This window comes from Hylobates moloch, unplaced genomic scaffold, assembly GCF_009828535.3.
Source record: "Hylobates moloch isolate HMO894 unplaced genomic scaffold, HMol_V3 SCAFFOLD_7, whole genome shotgun sequence".
NCBI lineage: Eukaryota > Metazoa > Chordata > Mammalia > Primates > Hylobatidae > Hylobates > Hylobates moloch.
Genome location: NW_026652282.1, coordinates 12,270,302 through 12,296,800, shown reverse-complemented (window position 1 = coordinate 12,296,800; position 26,499 = coordinate 12,270,302). Strand labels below are relative to the sequence as shown.

At 39.2% G+C, this 26,499-nt stretch overlaps 1 protein-coding gene across 1 annotated transcript in view; it reads left to right on the top strand.

The window, feature by feature from the left end:
* The first annotated feature begins 3,832 nt into the window (after positions 1–3,832).
* Positions 3,833–26,499, top strand: part of PIR (pirin) — a 109,252-nt gene continuing 86,585 nt past the window's right edge. The window contains exons 1-3 of the mRNA XM_058441832.1: positions 3,833–3,943; positions 4,803–4,950; positions 16,317–16,409. Coding sequence (XP_058297815.1) covers positions 3,936–3,943; positions 4,803–4,950; positions 16,317–16,409 — 249 coding nt within the window. The 5' untranslated portion in view covers positions 3,833–3,935. The remainder of the gene's footprint in view (positions 3,944–4,802; positions 4,951–16,316; positions 16,410–26,499) is intronic.

Sequence of the window (26,499 nt, the reverse complement as noted above, 5' to 3'; positions counted from 1 at the left end):
ACTGCCAAAAACCCAAGGGAAAGATAGAGAAAAGCACAATTATGAGTTTCATGCAACAGCTGATCACATGTAGCTTCTGGGTCAGAGCACTGGTCGATGGAACAGACCGTGTCTGTGCAGAATGCTCTCATGAGAGTGGATATGGGAGTCACATGTACTCATCTTTTCTGGATATCTTTGGATGTCTTTAACCACCCAGTGTATTTATGGCCTTCGTAAACTAGCATTTACAAAATAATCAGTCCTTGACTTGGAGCCAATTGATTTCCTGGGTTCAATGAGTCTGAGTCTTTAATATGGAATATTTCAGAGACATTTGTCATCTAATGAATAGCAGCTACACTGCCCTGAAGGGCAAATTAACAAAATCTACAAGAAAGAATTTTTGAGTTGATGGCTTGAAGAAGAAAGAAACAAAAATAATGAAGTGTTTAAGATGTCCATGTACTTTTTTTTTTTTAATTTTTGAGACGGAGTTTCACTCTTGTTGCCCAGGCTGGAGTGCAATGGCACGACCTCAGCTCACCGCAACCTCCGTCTCCCGGGTTCAAGCGATTCTCCTGCCTCAGTCTCCCAAGTAGCTGGGATTAGAGGCATGCGCCCCCATGCCTGGCTAATTTTGTACTTTTAGTAGAGGCAGGGTTTCTCCATTTTGGTCAGGCTGGTCTCGAACTCCCGACCTCAGGTGATCTGCCTGCCTCGGCCTCCCAAAGTGCTGGGATTACAGGCGTGAGCCACCGCGCCTGGCCCCATGTACTTCTATAATATGTATTTTTGAAAAAAAAATCAGTAAGTTTTACAGAGGAGGAAAATGGAATTCTTGAATAAAAAAGAAAAGAGTCAAAGTACGTAAATAATGTGGTTGTCTTTAAAGATTATAATGGTGTTATTTGGAATCATTTAGGGAAGGCTTTGTTCATTGTCATATCAGCATGAGTTTTCTTTATGCTTCCCAAGATTCCAAAGGTGATCAACAGTCCGTCTACACACTCATATATTTAGCTGCCTACTCCACATCTTGATCTGGATGTCAATGACAGTGTGAAAAAGTGCTCAAAGCTTAATACACAGGGTCACAGTTCTCATCTCAAAACAGGACCCTGTTACAGTGAAACATTATACGCCCTTTGTTCATTTGTAAGAATTCTTCCCTCTCTCACCTTTGTTTCTCCTCATTTTAGTCTTCTGCCTTTTCAGACTTGTTCTTTTTTCTTTTCTTTTTTTTTTCTGCAGGGGCCTATAAATGGAATTCCTGCATTGCTCTAACCATGTACACCCTTGGACTTAGCTTTTACCTGTAACTGGCTTCTGAGAGACAAAGAGGAGACACCTTCACTCCTGGTACACCTATTACAGCTGCAGAGGTGGAGGAGACAGTTGCAGAACTAGTTACAATGACAATAAGAAACAATACTTTGTTATTCCATAGCACTTTTAATGTTCATGTATATTATCTCAGTTAGCCTTGAACCGCCTAAGTAAGGTGGTGAGGACGGGTTTAAGCCCCACTGATACTTTAAAAGCCCAGAGAAAAGTGTTCGTTCCTCTACTAACCTGTTCTTTTAGAGCAGGGATCTGCATACTAGGCCTGCAGCCAAAATGAGTAGGTAATCCACTACCTATTTCTGTGTAGCCAGAGGGCTAAGAATGGTTTTTACATTTTAAGTGGTTTTACATTTAAGATCAAAAGAAGGATAATATTTCATGACAAGTAAAAATTATATGAACTCAAAATTGTATGAATTTTATGAATTTAAATTGCAGTATTCATAATTAAAGTTTTATTGAACTACAGCCACATTCATTTATTTACATGTTATCTATGGCTGCTTTCTTGCTACAAAGGCAAACTGGAGAATGTACATGGCCCGCAAAGTCAAAGTATTTACTATCTGGTCCTTCACAGACAAAGTTTGCCCACCTTATTTTAGAGACACCACTGTCTTTCCTTTCTCAAAACCAGGCAATGAGCCTTCTGTTGTTTAGAGAACAGAAACTGCAGCTATGCCTGTACCACTAGTTAATAATCCTAGTAATGAACTAGATCCCCTCACTGGCTTGTGCCAGCTCCTCATTCTCCTGGGAAAACTCTGCAACGCCTGCCTACTGTGTTCCAACAACATACAAACTCTTAACCAATTATCTCCCCACTAGAGCGTGCCTTCTCTTCAGGCGGGAATAAAGACATATGGCTGCCCGTCCCCACTCCCGCACTCCTTCCCTCGCAATTCTAACTGACAAACAGCAGGCAACTTATCTATGGAACAAACGATTCTGTAGTGCTTAGAATGTGACAGGCTCATTTAATTCTCATAGCAGCCCTATGAGGCTGGCACTATTATCATCACTATCCTCATTTTATAGAGGAGAAACCAGAGGCACAAACAGGCTGAGCCACCTGTCCCAGGTCATGCCAAGTGGTGCCTCCCAGCGGTGGAGGCAGCACTGGAATCCGTGCCGCCAAGCTCCGCGGGCGGGGTGACAGGGAGACTACAGTTAAAAACAGATTTCCCACAAGACCGACCTGAGCACCGATCAGAGCACCTACCCGGGCCACACATTTCCTCCTGGAGCACAGCAAGTGCCCCCTAAATTACCCGAGTGAGCATCTCTTCCCGGCACGAGAGGCAGGGAGGCCAAAGGGCCGCCAAGCTGGCCTGGGCGAGGCGTAGGGCGGAGCGAGAGTGGAGTGACATTCCCTAGGGCGGAGCCCCAGTGCCTCCGAGACCCATAGACTCCCGCCTCCCGCCTCCCGCCTCCCGCCTCCCGCCTCCCGCCTCCTCTAGGCCGCCGGCGCGAAGCGCTGAGTCACGGTGAGGCGACGGGACCCGCACTCTCTTAACCTGCCCTCCCTGCACTCGCTCCCGGCGGCTCTTCGCGTCCCCCTCAACCCTGCCGCTAAGGCTCCAGGTGCCGCTACCGCTGAGTGAGTACCTGGGGCCCCTGCAGGGGTCCACTAGGTGAGGGAATGCTGGCCATCAGTTTGCAAAATCCTGCCTTCCCCAACTCACTTTAGACTCCTAGGGGAGATAACAAGAGATACTTAAATTGTACTACGAAATTTGCTGAAAATGGTAGACGGCTTTTCTTTCTGCAAAGCGCTGAGATCTAAGTACCTCATCAGTTGTTCACATGCATACAATTTAATCGTAGGAGTCTAGAAGGACCCAGACATAATCTAGATGGGGATAAAGATACTTTCTGGTTGCTTCGATGTAGGTGATGACCGGCCTGTACTGCTTTGAGTATTAAGCTCGTTTCTGCGCCTTACATCCCATCACCCAATAAATATTTATTGATTACTATTCAGGGAGGATACATTTTAGGGTAGGCCTTGACTAAGTGGAGGGTATTGTGGAGTAGAGCCCTTCTGAATAACAGCAGCTAACATTCTCATAGCACTAACTGCACCCCTTTGAGGTAGGCAGCCTTATCATTCCATTTTACAGATAAAACTGAGCCACAGAGAACCTTAGGTCACACAGCTGATATGTGGTGAAGCTGAGATGCAAACCTAGGCTGTCTGGTTCCAGAGTCTGCTTTTTGCCAAAGCACCTCTCTTCGTTTCAGTAGGAATCTTTGAAGGAATTGGGTATATTTCACTTGAAGAAAAGATTTAAGGGATTGGGGGTACTGTCTGCAGACACTTGAAGTGGAAAAGGGATTGATTATATTCCTCCTGGGATAGTCCATTAGAACCTAGACCTCCCAAAGAGGAAAAGACTTTCGAATAACAAACTCTGGCTATAGGTAAGTCCTGAAATATGAGATACATTGCCAAGAGCAGCTGGTCCATGACTTGCTTATGCTCTAGAAGACTTCATGAGTAAGCTGAAAGATTTCTTGCCCAAAATGTTGGCCCTGAACTTCAGGAATAGATGGGTCTTTGAATTCAATGACCCTCAAAGATCCCTTTTAATGCCAAGATCTTCAGCATGTTCTGGTAAGAGTTAGAGACCTCTTTGTTTTTCTCCATGTTCTCTAAGGCGCCACACAAACCTCCCCTCATCTGTCAGCCTCATTGGTAGCAGCTACCTCATGGGTGCTACCAGTGAGGCTGACAGGTGAGTGGCACTGGGGAAGGGGTGGGAGATCGAGAGAATTCAGTGAAGTAAGAAAGATAAAGTGTTCATTGGAGATTTTTAGTAAGTGGCCAACAGAGCTGCTAAAGTCATGCTTCACGTAACGATGGGGATATGTTCTGAGAAATGCATTGTTAGGTGATTTTGTCGTTGTGCAAACATCTTAGAGTGCACTTAGACAAACCTAGCTGGTATAACCTAGGTGTGTAGTAGGATATATGGTATAGCCTATTGTTCCAAGGCTACAAACCCATACAGCATGTTCCTGTACTGAATACTGAGGCAACTGCAACACCATGGTGAGTATTTGTGTATCTAAACATACCTAAACATAGAAAAGATACACAAAAATATGGCATTATAGTCTTATGGTACTACTGTCATACATACAGTCCATATATTGTTGACTGTGTAACGTTGACCTAAATGTCATTATGCGGCAGGCACATGACTATATTGCTAACCTTTGCACAAGATGACTGTAGGATTACATGAGATAATTGTAAATAATTGGTGGGGTACTGGGCACCTAGTAGGTATGCATACATGTTCACCATCATTATGGTTGTTTTAAATCACCTAACCCAGGCCCTGCGCATAGTAAAACATCAACAAATTGTAGCTGCTACTATTTTGTGCATCTAATCTTAATATCATTTATTTTGTAGTCCGTGGATGTTCTATCCTTTATGACTTCTTTTTTTGTTGTCCTTCCTTTAGCCCTCCATCCTCTACAGCTCAGCATCAGAATACTCTCTTTTTAGACTCCGATATGGGGTCCTCCAAGAAAGTTACTCTCTCAGTGCTCAGCCGGGAGCAGTCGGAAGGGGTTGGAGCGAGGGTCCGAAGAAGCATTGGCCGACCCGAGGTATGCTAGTTGGGTGGCCGTTCCTTGTTTTCTTTTCAGAAGGGACTGGTGGGATGTTGATGGTGATTTGGGAAGAGGGGGCCAAGATAGTCATGAGCTGGCCTGTGGGGTGCGTAAGTGCAAACTTTAAAGTTTGCAGTTGGGAGCAAACCAGCCGCAGCCCAAAGGGGGTTTCTGTAATGTGAATACAGAGGTCTTGGGCAGAAGGTGCAGCTGAGCTTCAGGAAATGTCTCTGCTTCTCTCTGCACACCGGCGTGCCCCCCTGGGCTGACGTGCTATCGGCCTCAGCATGCATATCGCCAAACATGCCCACCCCACAGCCCCTAAGTTTATTTGCCCACACTTCAAAGCACCAGGGAGTAACTCTGATTCTCAATTCCAAATTCCCAGGAGAGAGAATCTGATTGGTTCAGCATAGATCAGGTCTCCACTCCTGGCCAATCTGCCGTTGCCAAGGATTTAGATTCATTGAGAGACTGCTGGGACCCAACTCTGTAGACATCTGGTGAGGGACACGTGTAGATGGGTCTAGCTCTCAGAGAAGGTGATTATAGATTAGGTAGATGTCTTTCAACTTTAGAGAACGTTTTCATTTGAATATGGGAAATTTGGGATTTGTGGGGGAAATAAGTCTTATATGCACAGAAAGGTATCAGATGGTGGTCATAGCCCAGGGAATACAGCCCCTAGCACCATATCAGATCCCCAAAACATTTTCTAATAGAAGAAATACATTACAGAGATGGATTCCATTTTGAAAAGTGAGACTGGTTTGTCCCTCTTCTTAAACTCTACTCTGATAATTTTCATGCTACTTTGTTGCTCGACTTAAGCTTTAAAGGGTTACTTTCTCAACTTTTTAATCTTTGAAATGTATTTATAGGGTTTTAAAAAACTCCTGGCCTTCCTCAATGAGCGCTGACCTACATTTTTGATGGGTTCAATTTTTTTTTAGTTATGTTTTAAATTGACGAATAAAAATTGTATATATTTATGATGTACAAAATGATGTTTTGATAGGTGTCTATATTGTGGGATGGCTAAATCAAGCTAATTAACATATTCATTACCTCACATACTTATTTTTTTTGTGATGAGAACACTTAAAGTCTCTCTTAGCCAATTTCAAGTGTACATTGTTATTAACTATAGTCACCATTTTGTGCAATGAATCTCTTGAACTCATTCCTCCTGACTGAAATTTTGCATCCTTTGACCAACATCTCTCCTTCCATATCCTCCCATCCCCTAGCCGGGGTAACCACCATTCTACTCTCTGCTTCTGTGAGTTTGATTTTTTTAGATTTCACATATGAGTGAGATCATGCAGTAGTTGTCTTTCTGTGCCTGGCTTATTTCACCTAGCGTAATGTTGATTGGCCACTGAGGCAGAGGAAAAACTATCAGCGCAACTCTCCATCAGCCCCATCAGGCCACTTCTCTTTCCAATTAGCTTCCTGTTTACACCTGAATGTCTTTTGAGGTCCATCAAACAGTATTTTCTGAAGGATACCTGCAAACGAGATTATTCTAATGGCTAAATGCACAGGGAGTGTTGGGGAGATGCAGATGGAGGTGGTATCATATTCTACTAGGCTACATCACCAACAGAACAATTGGAAAGAATTTTGGGGCCCCAAACACACCTGTTAGTAAGTCACTATTATATATTGAGGGTAGCTAACACTTTAATTAGCCCATCTGTCAGGAACACATCTGCTGAGAATTTCTTTATTGTTTTTGTCCTGTGAATCCCTTTGGCAGTTTGATGAAACCTATCAATTTCTTCTGAAAGCAATGTTTTAAAATACATAAAATAAAATACATAGGATTACTAAAATAAAATATATAGGATTACCAAGGAAAACTTTTATACTGAAACATGGTTAAGAACAATTTTAAAAACTATTTCATAATCTGGTAATTTTACATTAAATAACACGATTTGGTGGCAGTTCTAGTAACTGCCGAATTTCAAAGCTGTGAAGAACGTGAACGATATTTCGATATATCTACTAACAACTGTAATGTGATATGAAAATAACTTTGATTTCAATTGGTGGCACAGTCACACGTACTGGTAATTTACTGTGGTTCACTGACTACATTCATAATTGAAGAAGTTAAATTTCAGTCTGGAGATGACAGTAATGGTTGCACAATGTAAATATATTTAATGCCACAAAACCGTACTCTTGAAATGGTTAAAATGCTAAATTTTATGTTATGTATATTTTACCACAATAAAAAAAAACAGAAAAAAAATTAGTAGAGGTTAGTGACAATAAAGATGTAATTTTTTAGCAGTCCAAGTTTACAACCCCTCTGACTTCTATCAGTGGTGCCAGGTAAAAGTCCGTGGCTGATAACTTACGCTTTAAAGATCCCCATATTTTACTGATTCAGATCTCCTGTACCCCAGGTATGACTCTACCCTAAGGAAAAATAAATGGATAGGAATCATTCCTAATCCCATCAGCCTGGTTTAATTACTATTGAGACAAAGGGTCTTTTCGTTTGTTTGTTTCCATATAATTGTATATTTTACATCATGGGATTATATAGAATAAACAATTTTGTGTTCCAATGTTTTTTTCATTTAACAATGGTAGCATAAGGACTTCCCATGTTATTATAAATTCTTCATAAACATCATTTTAATAGTTATGCCATATCCCGTGTATAAGCATTGCATTATTCTCTTACTCATGAATCTATTTTTGACCATTTAGATTGTTGCCATGTTATTTTTGCACTCTACATACTACCAACTTGCCAGAAAAGTAGACTCCCTAACCCTCCCATCAGCAGAGAATGAAAGCATCTGTCTAACATCAAAAGGTTACTTTTCTTTCTTTTTCTTTTTCTTTCTTTCTTTCTTTTTTTTTTTTTTGAGACAGAGTTTCACTCTTGTTGCCCAGGCTGGAGTGCAATGGCGTGATCTCGGCTCACCGCAACCTCCGCCTCCCGGGTTCAAGCGATTCTCCTGCCTCAGCCTCCTGAGTCGCTGGGATTACAGGCATGTGCCACCACACCTGGCTAATTTTGTATTTTTAGTAGAGACGGGGTTTCTCCATGTTGGTCAGGCTGGTCTCAAACTCCCAACCTCAGGTGATCCGCCCGCCTTGGCCTCCCAAAGTGCTGGGATTACAGGCGTGAGCCACTGCGCCCGACCAAGAGGTTATTTTTCAAACTCTGCACCAAAGCTTCTGTCTCTAAAGAAATATCTCATAAACTTTGGACCCAGAGCTATTTTAGCATAGTATCTACAACAGTGCTCAATATTCACAGCCGCAAGTGTTTTGACTCCTTTGACTGCAAATGTGGAGATAGAAGAGGAATTTACAATGCTCTCACTGAGCCTTTCTGTGATTTAACAACAAGGAAGAGATGGAGTGGGGCTGGCCCACACCCTTCATCACAGTTATACATGGGTCAGGCTAGCCAGACTGGAGTTTGAATGGCTGAGTAGCATAGGTGCTAGGGAGTGGTTCCTCTGTGCTCCCAGCAGGAGGGAAATCCACTACTAATCTGCACTTGCTTCTATGCCCACTCCTGCTACCAGACACTCCTCCGTGGAATGTGATTCTCCATGCGTCACTCTTATTTTTATTTTGTTAATGAAGAATTTCAATCATCATAGAAAAGTAGAGAAATAGTATGATGAATCTCCATGTTCCTTGCATCCACAATAATCAACTCACGGCAGTCTTATTTCATCTATATTATCATCCATTTCTACCCTCAAAGTATTTTGAAGAGAATTCCAGCCATTATTTTATTTCACTTATAAATATTTCAGTTTGTATCTCTAAAAGATAACTAGAAAAAAAACACTACAATCTCATTATCACACTTACAAAAATTTTAAAAATCCCTTAAAATCATCAAATAGCCTTGACTAATCTTGTTCTTCACTGATTTAGCCTCTGTAGATGGTGCTTTTCATTATCAAGGTCTCTAGATATTGAGTCAAGGAAGTGGGCCATATAGTCACAGCTCAAGTCCATTCAAGGCTGTATCTAGATCTCAGTCTAGGATATGTGCTGCAGTTTCCTTCTGCCTTCTCATTGTTATCCCCAGGTTCCAATATAGAGGCCGATTAAATCCAGAAGGTCGCCTGAGGTGTTGGAGTCTATCTTGAGGAGCCTGTTCCTTCAGCTGCTGCCATATTGTCTTGATGTAGGCTGACCTAGAATCACCTGATTCTTGGCTACTACCATAGGCATTATTCCCCTTATATCAGTTAGGATTAGGTTCAACTGTATGTAACAGAAAGCATCATCCAAAACCAATGATATACATAAGTAAGTGTTTGTTTCTCTTTTGTAAAGTGCCAAAATAGGCACTCCAGGGTGGCCTTCCACTCTTATCAGGGACCTGTGTTCACTCTATCTTAGGTCATAATTCTTAGTACATTCTTAGTGCATCGCCTTATAGTCCAAGACAGCTGTTAGGGAAATGGCAACCATTTACCCTCTGGCAAAGAAAGGAGGAAGAGGGGAAGGGCAAAATGATACTCATCTGCTGTCCATCCTCCTCTTATAAGGAATTTTCCTAGAAGTTCCACCCTGCAACTTCTACATTGTAGCTAGATTCAATCATATGAACACAACTAGCTACAAGAGACGCCATGGACCTAAAACAAGTACCACTCGGTATATTATGGAGTACCTTTTATGTACACAGAATTATTGTAAGTTCAGTGGAGCATCATAAAAAAGCATAGCATCGGTCCCATCCTCAAGGAACTATTATTCTTGGTAGCTACTTCCAGTGCTTCCTGTTGTAAATAAAATTCCAGGCTTTATTATGGGAGTACCATATGCCTGAGGGGGGGTGGTGGCCACAAGTTTTGATTGACCTTCTGTTTTTTTGAGACAGAGTCTCACTCTGTCTCCCTTGGCTCACTGCAACCTCTGCCTCCTGGGTTCAAGCAATTCTCGTGCCTCAGCCACCACGCCTGGCTAATTTTTGCATTTTCAGTAGAGACAGGGTTTCACTATGTTGGCCAGGCTGGTCTCTAACTCACAGCCTCAAGGGATCCATCTGCCTCGGCCTCCCAAAGTGCTGGGATTATAGGCATGAGCCACTGCGCCCGGCCTGATTGGCCTTAAGAGACTAAAAGAAGTAGATTGGAAGCTGCCACTTGAATTCAGCAGCTAAAGGATTTAGAACTATTTGAATGAAAAGAAATTCTCATGTGGTTCAAAAATGTTAAGAGATTGTCAATTTGATATGTAGAGAGAGAAAGATGCGAATGAATTGGGGACTTAGTGAAAACATTTTAGAAAATCAAGAGTTTTATAAATTAGATCTTGTCTACAGATAACACGTTTATTTTACATGCAATTGAATCCGTGCTAAATGTTTAGAGAATATTAGGAAGTTTGACAAGGACTAATACCCAGTACTGCAAATAACACTTTAGTACAACAGTCTAATGCAAGATATTCTTACTTTTTGGAGGGAAAGTGTGTCTTACACGTATCTCGAATTTTCTGGCAAGATAATCAGTTTATCCTTCTGACTCTTACCTCAATCAGCCCCCTAGCTTCTTCAGTCTCTTTCTTGTGCTGGCTTTCTTCCTATGTGTGTTCATATTTCATGGATTGGTGACCAGAAGGATCAAATGGGCAATAAATATGACAAATAGTACTGATTTGGTCTGAATCTATGTGTCTTCCCTACTCCAAATTCCTATCCTGAAACCTAACACTCAATATGACGGTATTAGGAGGGGAGGCCTCTGGGAGGTGTTAGGTCATGAGGGCAGAACCTTCAGGAATGGGATTAATGCCCTTATAAATGAGATCCCTGAGAGCTAGCTGGCTCCTTCCACCATGTAGGACACAGCTAGAAGGCACTGTGTCTGAACCAGAAAGTTGGCCCCTCACCAGACACCAAATTTGTTGGTGCCTTAATCTTGGACTTCTTAGCCTCCAGAACTGTGGGAAATAGATTTCAGTTGTTTATAATACAGCCAGTTTATAGTATTATGTTATAGCAACTCAAACAGACTAAGACAGAAAATTGGCACTGAAATTGGGATCGTTCTTCCATTGTCTTGAACAATAGGTCCTGGTTTCTGTTTTGATGGCTGACAAAGCTCCTTATTAAATGGTGAAATGGTCATTTGGCCACACCCTTGGTGTTTTCTCCTGAGCATGTTTCTCATTTTTTATAATATGGGTAGGCTGAAAATTTTCCAAATCTTTGAGTTCTGCTTCTCTTTTGATTAACAATTCTGCCTTTAAATTAATTCTCTCTTCTTGCATTTTATTATATGCCTGGTCCCTCAATGCTTTGTGTACAAATAGCATCAATTAAACATCCAATTTCATTGCTTACAGGTTCTACCTTCCACAAAACACTAGGATATGAACACAGCTCAGCCAAGTTATTTGCCACTTTATAACAGGGGTAATCTTTCCTTCAGTTTTCAATAACATGTTTCTAAGACCTCATCAGAATGGCCTTTACTGTCCATATTTCTACCAACAATCTATTCAGGATTACTTAGGTATTCTTTAAGAAGGTTGAGGCCGGGCGCAGTGGCTCATGCCTGTAATCCTACCACTTTGGGAGGCCGAGGTGGGTGGATCACTTGAGCTCAGGAGTTTGAGACTAGCCTGGGCAACATGGTGAAACCTCGTCTTTACAAAAAATACAAAAATTAGCTGGGCATGGTGGCTGGCACCTGTAGTCCCAGCTGCTTGGGGTGCTGAGGCAGGCGCATTGCTTGAGCCCAGGAAGCGGAGGTTGCAGTGAGTCGAGATCATGCCACCGCACTCCAACACGGGCAACAGAATGAGACCCTGTCTGAAAAAAAAAAAAGAAAAGAAAATTGAGGCTCTGTCTACAGCTCTCCTCTTTTCTTTCTGGGCCCTCACCAGAGTTGCTTTTAATGGTTCATTCACAGCAATGTAGGCTTTTGCTAGCATGACTTCAAGACTTCTAGCCTCTACTCTTTAAGTTTAAGCAGTTCCAAGGCTACTTCCAGTTTTAGGTATTCATTACAGCAGTGCTCCAAGTTCTTGATAACAATGAATAACTACTGTTCTGTGGGTGGTGGATGGTGATAAGGGAGGACTAAAAAGAGAGAACCTCTTGTTTTTCACAGTTTGACAGCAGGGCATATTTGCTCATATAAAACTCTTTGATACAAAGAAGCAATAAGTATTTCTTTATCTTGTCTTTACCATATTTTACTAGAACCACAACAACATAGAATTTAAAAGTTATCTTAGAGCTTCAAACACTTTGTTTTGTACCTGGGGAAGTGATGGCTGTGATATTTATAGGACTGGTGCAGTATAACAGATACCACCCATCTATGTAGAACCTACAGTGCTTTGGGCACTGGACTAGGTGTGCTACATTCATTATTTTCAATCCTTATAATCTTCCAAGGTATATATTATCATGTGAGGAGAAAGCAGTGTATAATAAGGTATGAGAATTCTCAACCTCTCCTCCTACCAATCCCAGTTCTGTTCCTGGACTTTTATTAAGCCGATGTGGAAAAATGAGTGACAAGACTGAAAGGAAACAAATTTGCTTGGTTGATTTTCACTGGAAAGGGCAGAGAGTTACTAGTGGAAGAGAAAAGAGTAAATACAGAAGGTGAGAGGAGAGGAGGAGAAAAGGCAAGAGGTGTCTTCAGATGTTTTGAAGTGATTTGAAGAGTTAGAGTGAGAGAAAATGGAATCATGGGAGACAGATATATACATGGAGAGGGGTAAGAGGGATTTTAAAGATATCTTTAAATTGAAGCCTCTTTTGGTGTTTTTGAGAGGATTCAATAAATAATTTGAATTTATTTTCAATTACTTTTAAATATTGGACTGGATGAAACACCAGGTTGAGATAGGCTACAAAGTGCCCCAGCTTTATATGGGTTGCAGTCAACATTTTTAAATGAAGAAATTGAGAATTGGTTAGGTTAAAAAACTTGCAGTAGCTTGTTGAATTTATATATATATATATGTATAATGTATATGTTATGTATATGTGTGTGCATGTTTTTTCATAGAAAGTTAAAATAAGAAAGATAAAACCGGAGACTGAGAAAGTTTCATACTTTAATTTCTAGTAATATGACAGAGTAGACATCCTGAAGTAAATAACTTAAAATTAATTAGCTGAGCTGCCAAGAGGTTGCTGAAACTCTTAGAGTATAAAAACAATAAGAAAGAAAGAAAAAATGGAAAATCTGAATAGTTTCATAGCCATAATGGTAATCGAATGAATATTTTAAAAGTTTACAACAAAGACAGCAGGACCAGAAGATTTTATAGACAAATTTTACAAAATATTTAAAGTGTAAGTAATTCTAATAATGCACAAACTCTCCAGGGGATGAAATCCAAGGAAGTGCTCCTCAAATCACTTCATGAAGCTGACATTACCTTGCTATCAGGACCAGATGAGGACAGCCAGTGAAAGAATAATTACATCACATTTATGAAAATGTTTGCAAGAATCATAGAAAATTAACCAACCAAATACAACAATGTATTAAAAGATAATATATCATGACCAAGTTTGGATTATCTGAGGACAGCAAATTTGGTTTAATGTTAGAAAATCTATTTGTGTATTTTATTAACATTAAGAGGTTAAAGGAGAAAAAATCATATGAGTGTCTCAATAGTATGGAGAAGACATTTGACAGAATTCAACATCCATTCATGTTTAAAAAACAACAACTTTGTAAACTAGAAGTAGAAGGGTAACTCTTTAACCTTTTGAAGGGAATCTGTAAAACACTTGCATTAAACAACCAGATTACCAATAAAACTTTATAAAGCAATCTATGTAAAATCAGGGAGAAGACAAGGATGTCTACCACCACCATTTCTACTCAAGACTGTTGTAGAGATGCTGGCTTGTGAAAATACAAGAAAAAGGAATAGAAAATATAACGATTGAAAATGAAAAAAAAATCCCTTCTTATTTGCTAATGGGTGTTGGTTGAAATATTACTACCAAATATTCACTCCTTCTCTATAATAGGATTTTACACCCACATCCATTTTTAGGTACATTACCCATGAGACACACAGGGAGGGATTAAGTGCCCTCCTCCCTGACTTTGGGCTTGGCCATGTCACATGCTTTGACCAATGGGATGTGTTAATGTGATTGTGAATGGTTGACTTGACTTGCTTTTTGCTCCTGCCCTTGGCTATGAGAACATAATGCCCTCCATAGTGGCCACTGTTTCAGCTTGAGTCCCAGAGTGAGAAGACATGTCAAGGCCAGCCAGGCCCATAAAAATCCAGAGAAATTGCAGTCTGCCACGGCTTTAATCCAATGCAAGACATTTTTTTTGTGTGTGAACTATTAAACAAAAGTTTATTGATAAATACACTGGTGATATGAACGTCTACAGAGAAAACCCAAAAGAAGCTACAGATGAATCATTAAAATTAATAAGAGCTTAGCAGGGTTCAAAAATTGCCTAGCACGTTTCTAATTTCCAGCAGCAAACTGTTCAAAATATAATGTATAAATGCTGTTTGCAGTAGAATTCCATTAAAAATACAAGTTAGCTAGAAAAATAATTTTTAAAAATATGTAAGACCTTTATGGAGAAAACTGCAAATCCTTATTGAAATATGTTTAAAGACCTAAATAAATGGGGATAACCATGGTTCTATTGAGGAAACATTGAGGAAAACTCAATATTATATAAATGTCAGTTCTTCACAAATTGATCCATAGATTGAAACTAATTCTAATCAAATGTTCAGAATTTTTCTTCATAGAATTTGATAAATTTCCTAAAATTTATATAAAATAACATGGTCAAGAATAAGCAAGACAATCACAAACATATGTTGATGACAGCCAGATATGTTTCTACCTCTCATTTGAGCTTGAGATTGATCTTTAGTTGTCTGCTAGCCTTTGCATAATATAATGTGCACTTAATATTAATAGTTCTATTTATACAGATAACATTTATATGGATATATCAAATTCAGTATGACCTAAAATGAAGTCATCATAGCTATTTCAAGGCAGCTTCTTCTATTATGTTCTTTAAGTTCTGAATGGCCCTACCATCTTCCCAGATACCATAGTTAAAAATTTGGGAGTCAGTTAATGCCCTTCCTTTTTGTCTCATAAATATCTACCCAGTCACTCAACCACTCTCCATCACTACTGCCATTGCCTTAGTTCTGGCCTTTGCCTTTGCTCAGACTATTTGAGATAACCTTCTAGATATTCTTTGTTTCCTGTCTTTCTTTACCAAACCATCTTCCACAAAGTGATCCTTCTAAATCTGATCATATCAAACTCTGATGAAAACTCCCATCACCTTCAGGATAAAATCCAAACTCTTTTAGGACTTGTCCTCCATCATCTGCCCAAGTATCTCATAATTCCATACGCATCTTTTGCCCCAACAGATTAGTTTCCCTTAGTTCTTCAAGCATGCCAAGCTGTTTTTCTGCTTTTCTACCTGGAATATCTTTCCTTCTCTTTTTCTACCATCTACTTGATTAACTCAACCATGTACTTCAAGACAGAGATTAAGTGCCATATTCCTGAGTTTTCTGACCTTTTTTGATCCCTTCCCACTCTCATATGTGTAAAATTGTCTTCCTCCAAAGCATTTATCGTCTTGTTGCAATAATTGATTTTCTAGTCTGTTCCCCTGTAAGATTATGAATCTGTTTAGGATACAGAATACATCTCGTTTGTACTTGACTATTTATATCTTAGATGATTATGAAATGTTTGTCCACTCTTTGCGCTTCTCATAAAATGACAACTCTCTAACACAATCCATGAATCCTTGTGTGTGTGTGTGTGTATTAGTCCGTTTTCACACTGCTGATAAGGACATACCCGAAACTGGGCAATTTACAAAAGAAAGAGGTTTAACTGGACTCAAACAGCTCCATGTGGCTGGGGAGGCCTCACATTCATGGTGGAAGGCAAGGAGGAGCAAGTCACATCTTATATGGATGGCAGCAGGCAAAAAAAAAAAAAAAGAGAGTTTGTGCCGAGAAACTCCCATTTTTAAAACAATCAGATCTCGTGAGACCCATTCACTATCACAAGAACAGCACAGGAAAGACTCATCCCCATGATTCAGTCATCTCCCACTGAGTTGCTCCCACAACACATGGGAATTATGGGAGCTACAAGATGAGATTTGGGTGGGGACACGGAGCCAAACCATATCAGTGTGTATAAGAAGTTCTTCCTGAAAGCAATTTTCATTGTAAAAAGTTGCTCGTTGGCTATGTAGTTTTCAATGAGGCTTGCTAGATCTGTTCACAAATGTAGCCCCTGGTAGTATGGCTTAAAAGACTTATCTAATCTGCAAATTTTATTTTTATTTCAGTTAAAAAATCTGGATCCGTTTTTACTGTTTGATGAATTTAAAGGAGGTAGACCAGGAGGATTTCCTGATCATCCACATCGAGGTTTTGAAACAGTAAGTACAATAATTTGACTGTGGAAGTGTGTATTTTGAAACATACCTCTTTCTTCTAATAGAAAATTCAATTTTAAAAGCAATAAATAATAGGCTAAAATTCATTTATAAGTTGCAGGCTATTTTACATAAGATATACTCAAATTTAAATATTTACTGTTTTTAGTATTCTTTGAATTTATGCCACCAAAAACATTCCTGTTTGTGCAGTTAGTAAGTTGGCTTATTAAAATATTTTTGTAATTAAAATAATTCATTGGTGATAGAATAAACTATTTGTGATTAAAATACTTTTATATAGAAAACCTGTTTCTAATCATGTCGCTACCCTCCAGTGTGGGCAAGAGAGTGAGACCTTGTCTTAGAAAAAAAAAGAAAAAAAACCTGTTTCTATCTTGTTTCTACACAAGAATGTTCAGATGTGTGTAACCTCCTGTAATATTACAAACTCCAAAAAACAACCCAAGAACTATATAAGTATTTATACTAACTTCTAAGGAATTATGGAATCAAGGGGCCCAAATAGAACATAGCCTAAAAATTAGGATTTTAAGGACGTACATATACATTTACTAGTTTAATTGCAGAATTTAGAGATTCTACTGAACACTGAATATTCAGTTTTAGTTAGATACAGAAATAAAAATGTGTAACATAACACTGTGGCACTTTCAAAGATTCTCATTGTCCACACACATATATTCTGTGGAAGCTTGGAGATCGTTACTTCCTAGTTACAATGTTTAACCACCTACTCACGAGAACAACCTGTATTAGTAGGGAAAAGACCAGGGCTTGTTAAAGGCTCAGTGTGTTTGTAAAGCCAATTAGTGAATGAGTAAATATTTATTGAAGGCTGGCGATATGCAGGCGTTGGTGTAGGGTGATCTTTTGTATGTTAGGGTGTGTTGTGTGTTGGGAAGTGTGGGCAGAAGGCAGAGGGAGGGAGGCTAAAGAAGGGTGAGGCATGATCCCTGCTTGCCTCATATGCAGTCTAGTTAAGGAGGTTAAAGATGTTTGGGAAAGAGGGCACCACCAAAGTGTAAAAGGATAATGAACCAAGAAGTTTCTGGTAGTAGGATCAGGGTAGTTGGACTCTTTTCCCTTCCTCATTTAGCCATTCGCCTTCCAGTTCCCTTCTCTGCTAACACGTTGAAGGCGCTGTGGCTTGCTTTGCAGCAATAATGGAAGCCATTCCTTTCACCCACCCTACACTCATGCTGGATTCTGACCCTGTTCCTGGAAGATGTCTCCACTCTGTGCTCCTGCTCGAGCTACTTCTTGTGTGCTCCATCCCATAGCTCCACTTACCACCTTACTAATCCTTCAAGGTCTTTTTGGATATCACCAGCTCCATCAAATTTTGCAGACAATCCCAAGAGGATGCACTTTCTCCTTCATTTGGTCCTCATCGCATTATATTTTTACCAGTCTCATGCACATTATGTCTTTTTGATGACCTTGATTGTATTCTATCTGTCTTGCAGTAGAATTGGGGATTGCCTCAACCTCCCCTCACATACCCAAGAGGATCATAAATTGCTTCAGCTGAGATCATTCTCTGTGTTCTCTATGTGGAGATACTCAGTAACTACCGGCTGAATTTAATTGGATAATAAAAAGTTGAAGACAATGAATATATTAAATAAAATGAATGATTAAATATATTACTTTCATTTCCATTATGGAAAATGCTTTCGGGGGGGGGGAATGCTTTATAAATTATAAGGTACTCAGCTTTAAGCAACTCCCTGAAGGAGTGCAGCTGTAGAATATTAGTGTTTGGCTCTTTTAAGAGTTTTCCTTAAAACTGTAACTGTAATTATTTGTCAGTTCATTTACTTGCTAAAATTTATTTGCAACCCCCAAATCAGTACTTGTGGTGCTTTTGTGGTAATTTGTGGGCATGTGTAGAGTGGCAAAAAATTTGAGCTGCCCAATGCACACATTCCTAGCTGAGGTTGAATGAACCGATGCTCTTTTTTTCTTGTTTCACAAGAAAGTGACCTTTCACAGTATATTTAGTGCCACTTTGTCAACACTTTTGTGCTTTGTGTGGGTAATTTCACTGTTTAAAATGGCTCCCACACACAATACACTAATGCTGTCTAGTGTTCCTAAGTGTAAGAAGGCTGAAATGTGCCTTACGGAGAAAATATGTGTCTTAGATAAACTTTATTCAGGTATGAGTTGTAACACTCTTGGCCTAGAGTTCAATGTTTAATTAATCAACAACATCTGTTAAATAAGGTGTCTTTAAAGAGAAATAAACATAAAACAAAGTCATTTATTGATCAACTGAGCAAAATATTGTGACCAGAGGCTTGAAGGAACACAGTCCTGTATTTATCCTGGGAGCAATGGCTTAGTATTCTCTAATCCAGTGATCATGGCAACTATATAGAACATTTTTTCAATAAAAATGATGAGAATCAACTGTATCAGTTTTCCTCAGGAGTGCAGGTAAGCCAGAGACTCAAGTGGTAAGCCATTATCTCTTAATGTGAGCTTTAAAAGGCTGCAATTTAAAGCCAGGCCCACTTGTACTCGCTCATCACCTCCCTGGAGCGTTTTCTAAATTATACAGGCTTGTAAATTTTGAAAATGCTGACTAGGATAAAGAACAAATTTAGAATCACCTGTGATGTTAGCGCACCATCCAGAAATAGCTATTGTTTTTATTTTGATATATTTTCATTCAGTACTTTTTTTCTGGTACCACACTATTTATGTTTTGCATCTTTTTGTTAGCTTAGTATTATACTATAAGAAGTTAAAAAATATTATTTAAAAAACTAATTTTAATGGCCTCATTAAGCATCTGCCATGATGGTTGTACCAACTGATACTACCACAGTGATGTGTTCTGAAGGTTCCTGTTTTCCCTCAACATCACCAACATAAATGTATTTATTTGACTTTTCTTACCTTTGCCATTTTTACAAGTGAAAAATAATGCTTTATGATAGTTTTAATTTATATTTCTCTTATTTGAGCGAGATTGATTTTCTTTTCATTTTAAAACATTCATTCACCATACATATTTAATATTCTTGGCTTTTTTTTTTTCTTGCTGGGTTGCTGGTATTCTTTTTATTATTTTATAGAAGCTCTTCACATATTAAGGAAGTCAGATCATTTTCAGTGATAGGAATTGCAATAATGTTAAGAGAGATTGGGCTTGTTTTGTATGCCTTCAAAGGTAAACTTTTGAATACAAAGCATAGATACAAAACAGAAGGAAGAACTTTGTAACAATTAGTTATGCAAAGATAGAATAACTAATATAAGCATGCACTGGAGCAACATAAGCATGTACTGAATGGTCACATACTTGATGTGTTATCAGGATCAAGGTCCTCAAAAGAGTGATGTGCTGGAGCTCACATTTATTTATTTTTTAATAAAAATGAAATTTTACTAGCACATGAGTATAAAATGTAACTAATATACATATTTTGAGTGCACACACATTTATTTTAACTGGTAGTGATACATGATCAAAGAAATGTGGAAAATATTATTCTATAAAATTCTCATCTCAGGTGTGACCCATGAACCAGCAGTGTTATCATTTGTAGCCTCAGTCTCCAGAGCTCTGGATCAGAATCTACATTTCTACATCATCAAATGATTGATATACACATTAAAATTTGAGAAATGCTGGTCTAGATCTTCCAAATCAGAAATACGATTCTATGAGATAAGTAAGAGAGAGAACCCAATTTTACTGGGTTAATGGCTAATCCATTTTTAAACTTAACTCAGGTTTGAATAGCTATCTATTTTCTATTAAAAATTTGCCTGAAAATTGAGAAGGCCTACTCTAGGGAAGAGGCACAGCTGGTGGTCACAACACAAACGGAGAAATGCATTCAGTTTTTCCTACCAGGAGTTTGTTTTCTGGGGAGGATTGTTTTTCAAAAGGCCTGAGTGGTAAAAGGTGAAACAGTTTTGCATTTACCCTGTTTCTGGTCAGGCCTGATATTGTGATTTGTTTAGGGCAACTTTAGTTATCAGAAACAAAGAACAATCAGAGACATGGGAAAGTCCTGCTAAAGTTTAGCTAGAAAAAGGAGGTACTTATAGATCAGACTCCGTTGATGAACCTCTCACCTACCCTAGGAAGAAACATGTGTTGTGCCTTTTGAAATCATCCTTAAATGATAGCCTCTGGACTTTTCGGGTTTTAGCACTGAAAGGCTCCTGTCCCCAGGAACCTCTCAGTCCGTAGCAAACTGAGATGATTGGTCACTCCTGTTTAATTAAACTTAAGAACCATTAGGAGAAAACCATCCTGCCTTCTTTTCAGGGACATTTTAGGATGGCCTTGTCTATTGTGTTCTCAATTAGGCTGAGAAGTGTTTTTAAAAGTTTTTCACTAGAAGCCTCAGCAAGTTCTTTGATTTTGTTCACGAGAACAAAACCACCCTGTTTCCAAGGGTGTGCCCATCAGAAAAGCCACGCTCATAATTACTTGTTGGTAGCCGACAGTGTTTGCATGCAATGCCTGAACAATACCCACGAGAGGAAGGGAAAGGTCCTGGTGATTCACACCTAAAACTTATGACAGAATTCAAACCTCCCACCTCCCACATAGCCTGTTTTTTTTTTCTAGCTTGCTGTGCACCACTTTCAAAAGCAAACCCTACCACCAAGGCTGAAAAAAAAAAGACTTGATTAAATTCAACATCCATTTTGGAAAACCGGGAAAGGATACTTTTTCAATATCATAAAGACTATTATTCAGGGAGCATCTTTTGTTATATATAACACTGAGATATTAGCGTATTCCTATTAACATGAGAAAGAAGACAAGACTGTCTACCAGTACCGTCACAGTTTAATATGGTTCTGGAAACTTTGAAGCTATTAATAAGTAAGTTACAGTGTTGGAAAGGAGGAGAAAAATTATTTGTAGTAACAAAATAATAACGAAACTCACAGTGGCTTAATGTGGCTTTGGTTGGTGATGTGATTGGAGGAGGGAGGAAGGCTTAGGATTTGTCCTGAAGTTGTAATTACAGTGAAGCACACAAATCTTAGCATATATATTGATTTGGCAGGATTTGAGAGTGAAGGTAACAGATATAAGAGGGAAGCTAAAGCCACCTCTACTCTCAAGACACCCCTTGGCACCGCTGTACTAAGAATGTCAATCAAAACCTATTAGTAAATGGCTGGATATAAAATAACTATGAAAAGTCAATAATTCTCCTGCTTAAAAGCAATAATCAGATGTAATGGTGGTGTTAAAGCAAACTAAATATGGCTTGAGAAGGACTCTGTATTTCTATATTTGAGTCCTTGTGGACGCACCATAACCTAAATTAATAGATAGACAAGATTGAAAACCTAACTTAGAAGTATGTGCCTGTAACAATAGCTGGGTCTTGGCTAATCCCAGCAGCCATACTTCAAGCACTCATACACTGCTGAGTGTTCAAACAAGGCAAACACTTGTTTGAACCAATCCAGCTGTTTCTGTACCTCACTTCTGATTTCTGCACGTCACTTTCCTTTTGTTGTCTATAAATTTGTTCTGACCACGTGGCATCCCTGGAGTCTCTCTGAATCTGCTGTGATTCTGGGGGCTGCCAGATCTGCTAATCATTTTTTTTTCTTGGTCCATCAAACTCTGTTAAATTTAATTTGTCTGAAGTTTTCTTTTAACAGGGGAAAGCATCGTACTCATAATGGCAGTAAGAACCCGATATAATTCCCTAGAAAAAAGTTATTCTCCTTTAACCCAGTAATCCTACTTCTATGACTCTATTTCTGGGAAAAATCCAAAGTAAGAAGAAAGGCTTATTAACAAATGTTTATTCTGGTACAGTTTTTAAAAAATAAAAAACAGAGGCTGGGTGCGGTGGCTCACACCTGTAATCCCAGCACTTTGGGAGGCCGAGGCAGGCGGATCATGAGGTCAGGAGTTCGAGACCAGCCTGGCCAACATGGTGAAACCCTGTCTCCACTAAAAATACAATAATTAGCTTGGCGTGGTGGCAGGCGCCTGTAATCCCAGTTACTTGGGAGGCTAAGGCAGGAGAATCATTTGAACCCGGGAGGCGGAGTTTGCAGTGAGCTGAGATTGCGCCGTTGCACTCCACCCTGGGCAACGAGCAAGACTCTGTCTCAAAAATAGATAAATAAATAAAAATAAAAAAGTATTCAAAATAGTAGAGGAATAATTATATATCTAGAAATTATCTATAAGAAAATTATTATGTATTTGAAAGAATGTTATGCAGCATTATCTATAAAGACAAATATTGTAGCCAATTTAAATATTCATCAATCATAAACTGTTTAGATTTTTTTTTTTTAACCTCCACAACTAGTGACTTTTTGGACGCATAATTCTTTGCTATGGGGGGTTGTTCCATGCATTGCAGGATGTTTAGCAGCGTCCTTGGCCTCTACCCACTCGGTGCCAATTGCATCTGCCTACACTCAGTTGTGACAATAAAAAAAGTCTCCAGACATTGTCAGCTGTCCTCTGGGGATGTGAGAGAGGGCAAAATCACCCCTGGCTGAGAACCAGTACTTTAAATATATGTGTCCAATAGCATGGCTTACCATGCAGTCATTAAGGAGAATGACATGGCTTGATAGGTCCTAATATAGAACAATCTTGATGATATTTGGAAAGTGACCGAGGCAAGGTGCACAATTCTTGTGGCATAGTGTAGCATTTATATAAAAAGCAAAAACTAAGCCTTTTTTCTTTTTTAAATGGCTTATTGCCAAGTTTATTGTGGGAAAGATGGATTATTATAATGAATGATTGTTTCTACAGACTATCCTGATGCAAATAAAATAAAATTACAAAATACATGTTATAGTACCCAAAGAAAATGGTGTTTAGAGAGAAAATGAACACGTCATAACAGGTACAAATATGTATTTACAAAGCTTTTTAAAAAGTAGTGGTTTATATATTTATAGGATCGTACAACCATCACTGCTGATTCCAGAACACTTTGATCAGCCCAGAAAGTAAACCTGAACTCATTATCAGTCTTTTCTCATTCTTCCTTCCTCCAGCTCCTAGGAACCACACATTCTGTCTCTATTTATTTGTCTATTCTGACTATTTTATATAAAAGGAATCATATGGTATGTGGCCTTTTGTGTTTGGTCTCTTTCACTTAGCGTAATGTTTTCCAGGTTCATTCAGTTTGTAGCATATATATTTCTTTATATGCCTGACTAATATTCTATTGTATGGATATTCTATTGTATGGATAGACCACATTTTGTTATCCAGTCATCCATTGGTGGACACTTGGGTTGTTGCCATTTACACCTTTATTCATGGACTTGCCTGGATTATCTCTGAAAGGACCCCCAAGAAACTCGTAATGTGACCTCTAGGGAAGATTAGTGGGTGACAAGGGAAAGTTGTGGACAAGATTATTGGTTTTCGCTGAACCCTTTTTTTCTCTTTGTACCTTTAGAATGTTTAGTTTTACTTGTTAATTATTTAAGAAATTCATGTTTTCAAAATTCCTTCTTCGCATACCAGCCATTCAGATATTTAAAGATAAACTGTGCCCTCATGGTTAGTGAAGGTCCTGATGATCACTTGTTCTCCAGGAACTCTTGCTGAGGTCTCCTACTTGGGTTTGCCCTCTCCAGATAAAGTGAACCTTACCTGTGTTCTATTCCTGTCAACCAGATAAACTAATAATATACGCCAATGTGTAATGGGGATGAGGACTTTCTCTAGAAAACATTTGTGCACCATTAGAGGGGCCCATGAGATTTAAGAGTGCCTTAAATCAAAAGCATAACTTTCTCCTCCACAACACGTTCCCTAGCTGAAAGGATATTAAAATAGTGAGTGCACTCATGAGTTTAGAAGTGGAGGCAGAGGACTTTCAATTTGCATGAAACTTAGAAAATAATTAAGGAGGAACAAGATGGGTATAGTTGAAGAAGTTTCATGTTTTGAGGCAGAAGCTATCCCTTCTAACAGAAGGATCTGGGAGGGCTTCAGGGAAAATTTGCCCATTTAGTAAGGCCTTAACCAATAAGTAAGATTTGACTCTCTGGATAGTGGAGGTAAAGGCGAAAGTCGCAGTATGGGGATATAGTAGAAAGAGTGAGTCATCTAATTGGGCTTACAAATGGGATGTGGAAGGATGGGAGGTGGAGGAGTATTATAGGGTCTAAAATTTTAGGTTGGGCCATTACTGGGGAAGGCCCAAGCTTCAAAGCCCAAGCTTGATCTCTAGCTATGGATGAATGAACAATATTTCACATCCTGAAACTGTCAACACAATCCTGTTAAAATAAAACCATCTTTAGCCTAAAAGTTCTGCTTTTTGTGGAGTGCTGTCCATGTCAGTGGTTCTCAACTGGAGGTGATTTGTCCATCTGGGTCATATGGCAATTTCTACACTTGATCTTAGCCAAAAGCCCGAGAAGCGACTCATTTGGCAATTTCTGTAGTCATTTCTGAGTGTCACAACTGGGGAGTGCTACTGCCATCTAGTGGGTAGAGGCCAGAGATGCTGCCAAACCTCCTACAGTGCACAGGACAGTTCCCACAGCAAAGAATTAAAGCCTGGTCTTTGTTAACAAGCGTAGGTCACATGAGGGAGTAGAAATTTAACTGAAATAGTCTTTGAAAGTAGTCCAAATAAATTCCCAGCAAATTTCCCTATACATCCTACCCACACCACATTGCAATTACAAACAAAAACCATTCATGTCTTAAAGGCTACATTCCAAGAGTTTTTAAGTAGAAAAATTGAGTGTTGGGGGGGTGGGGGGCCAGAGTGCGCCAGGCGCGGCGGCTCACGCCTGTAATCCCAGCACTTTGGGAGGCCAAGGCGGGTGGATCACTTGAGGTCAGGAGTTCAAGACCAGCCTGGCCAACATAGTGAAACCCCGTCTCTACTAAAAATACAAAAAATTAGCTGGGCGTGGTGGTGGGCGCCTGTAATCCTAGCTACTCGGGAGGCTGAGGCAGGAGATTTGCTTGAACTCAGGAGATGGAGGTTACAGTGAGCTGAGATCGCACCATTGCACTGCAGCCTGGGCAACAAGAGTGAAACTGTCAAAAAAAAAAAGAGAAAGAAAGAAAGAAAGAAAGAAAAGAAAGAAAGGAAGAGAAAGAAAGAAGAAAGAAAGAGAGAAAAATTGAGTGGGGGGAAATAAATTATGTCTTCTTTTTAAGACACACCTGGGAGGATTCCTTCTCCACGAATTACTCCCTCATTCCTCTGGAATCTTTGTCACAATCAATCTTTCTTCTAGATTTGCTTGTACTTCTCTTTAGCTTTCATTTCTCTTGTCTGCATATTTTAGTGGTTTATCTTCTGCTAGAGTGGTAGCTCCCTGAAGGTATGGAAGCAATGACCACTGTGTTCCTTCTAGGTGATTCCTGACTTCCTGTTTGTGAGTTTGTAATGACATTTTATCTTGGGCGGGCCAGAACGAAAGAAAGAAAAAGAAAGGGGAGGGAGGAATGATTAGCAAAGTAGTGGGCCTTTTCCTAGAGATAAATTTATTTTATTTAAAAGACTGTTCTTTATTCAGATATTGCTATTCTTCCTTGTTTTGGTTGTTAGAATGGCCTTTCTTTTATGAAATGATGACTATAGTAGATAATTTTTACCTTTCACAATCTGAATCTAAAAGTTGGCACCACCACCCACCATTGAGGAGTATTCTATAAAATACTTCACCAGTACTCTTCAAAATTATCAAGCTCATGAAAAACAAGGAAAGAGTGAGAAACTGTCACAGATGGAAGAAACCAAGGGGACATGATGACATGGATCCTGGACCAAAAATGGATATTCATAGAAAAACTGGTGAAAGCCACATAAGTAATATAATTTAGTTAATGGCAATGTATCAACGTTGGTTTCTTAGTCTTGTCAAATGTTCTGAGGTTATATAATATGTTAATGGTGGGAGAAGCTGGGTGGACTCTCCATACTGTCTTTACAATTGTTATGTAAACTTAAAAATTATTCTAAAATTTAACTTTTAAAAGACTAAGGAAGGCAAAAAATTGGCATCCCTCTCTCCGACCCCTTTATTATAAAATGTTTTATTGCTTCTTGATGTCCAA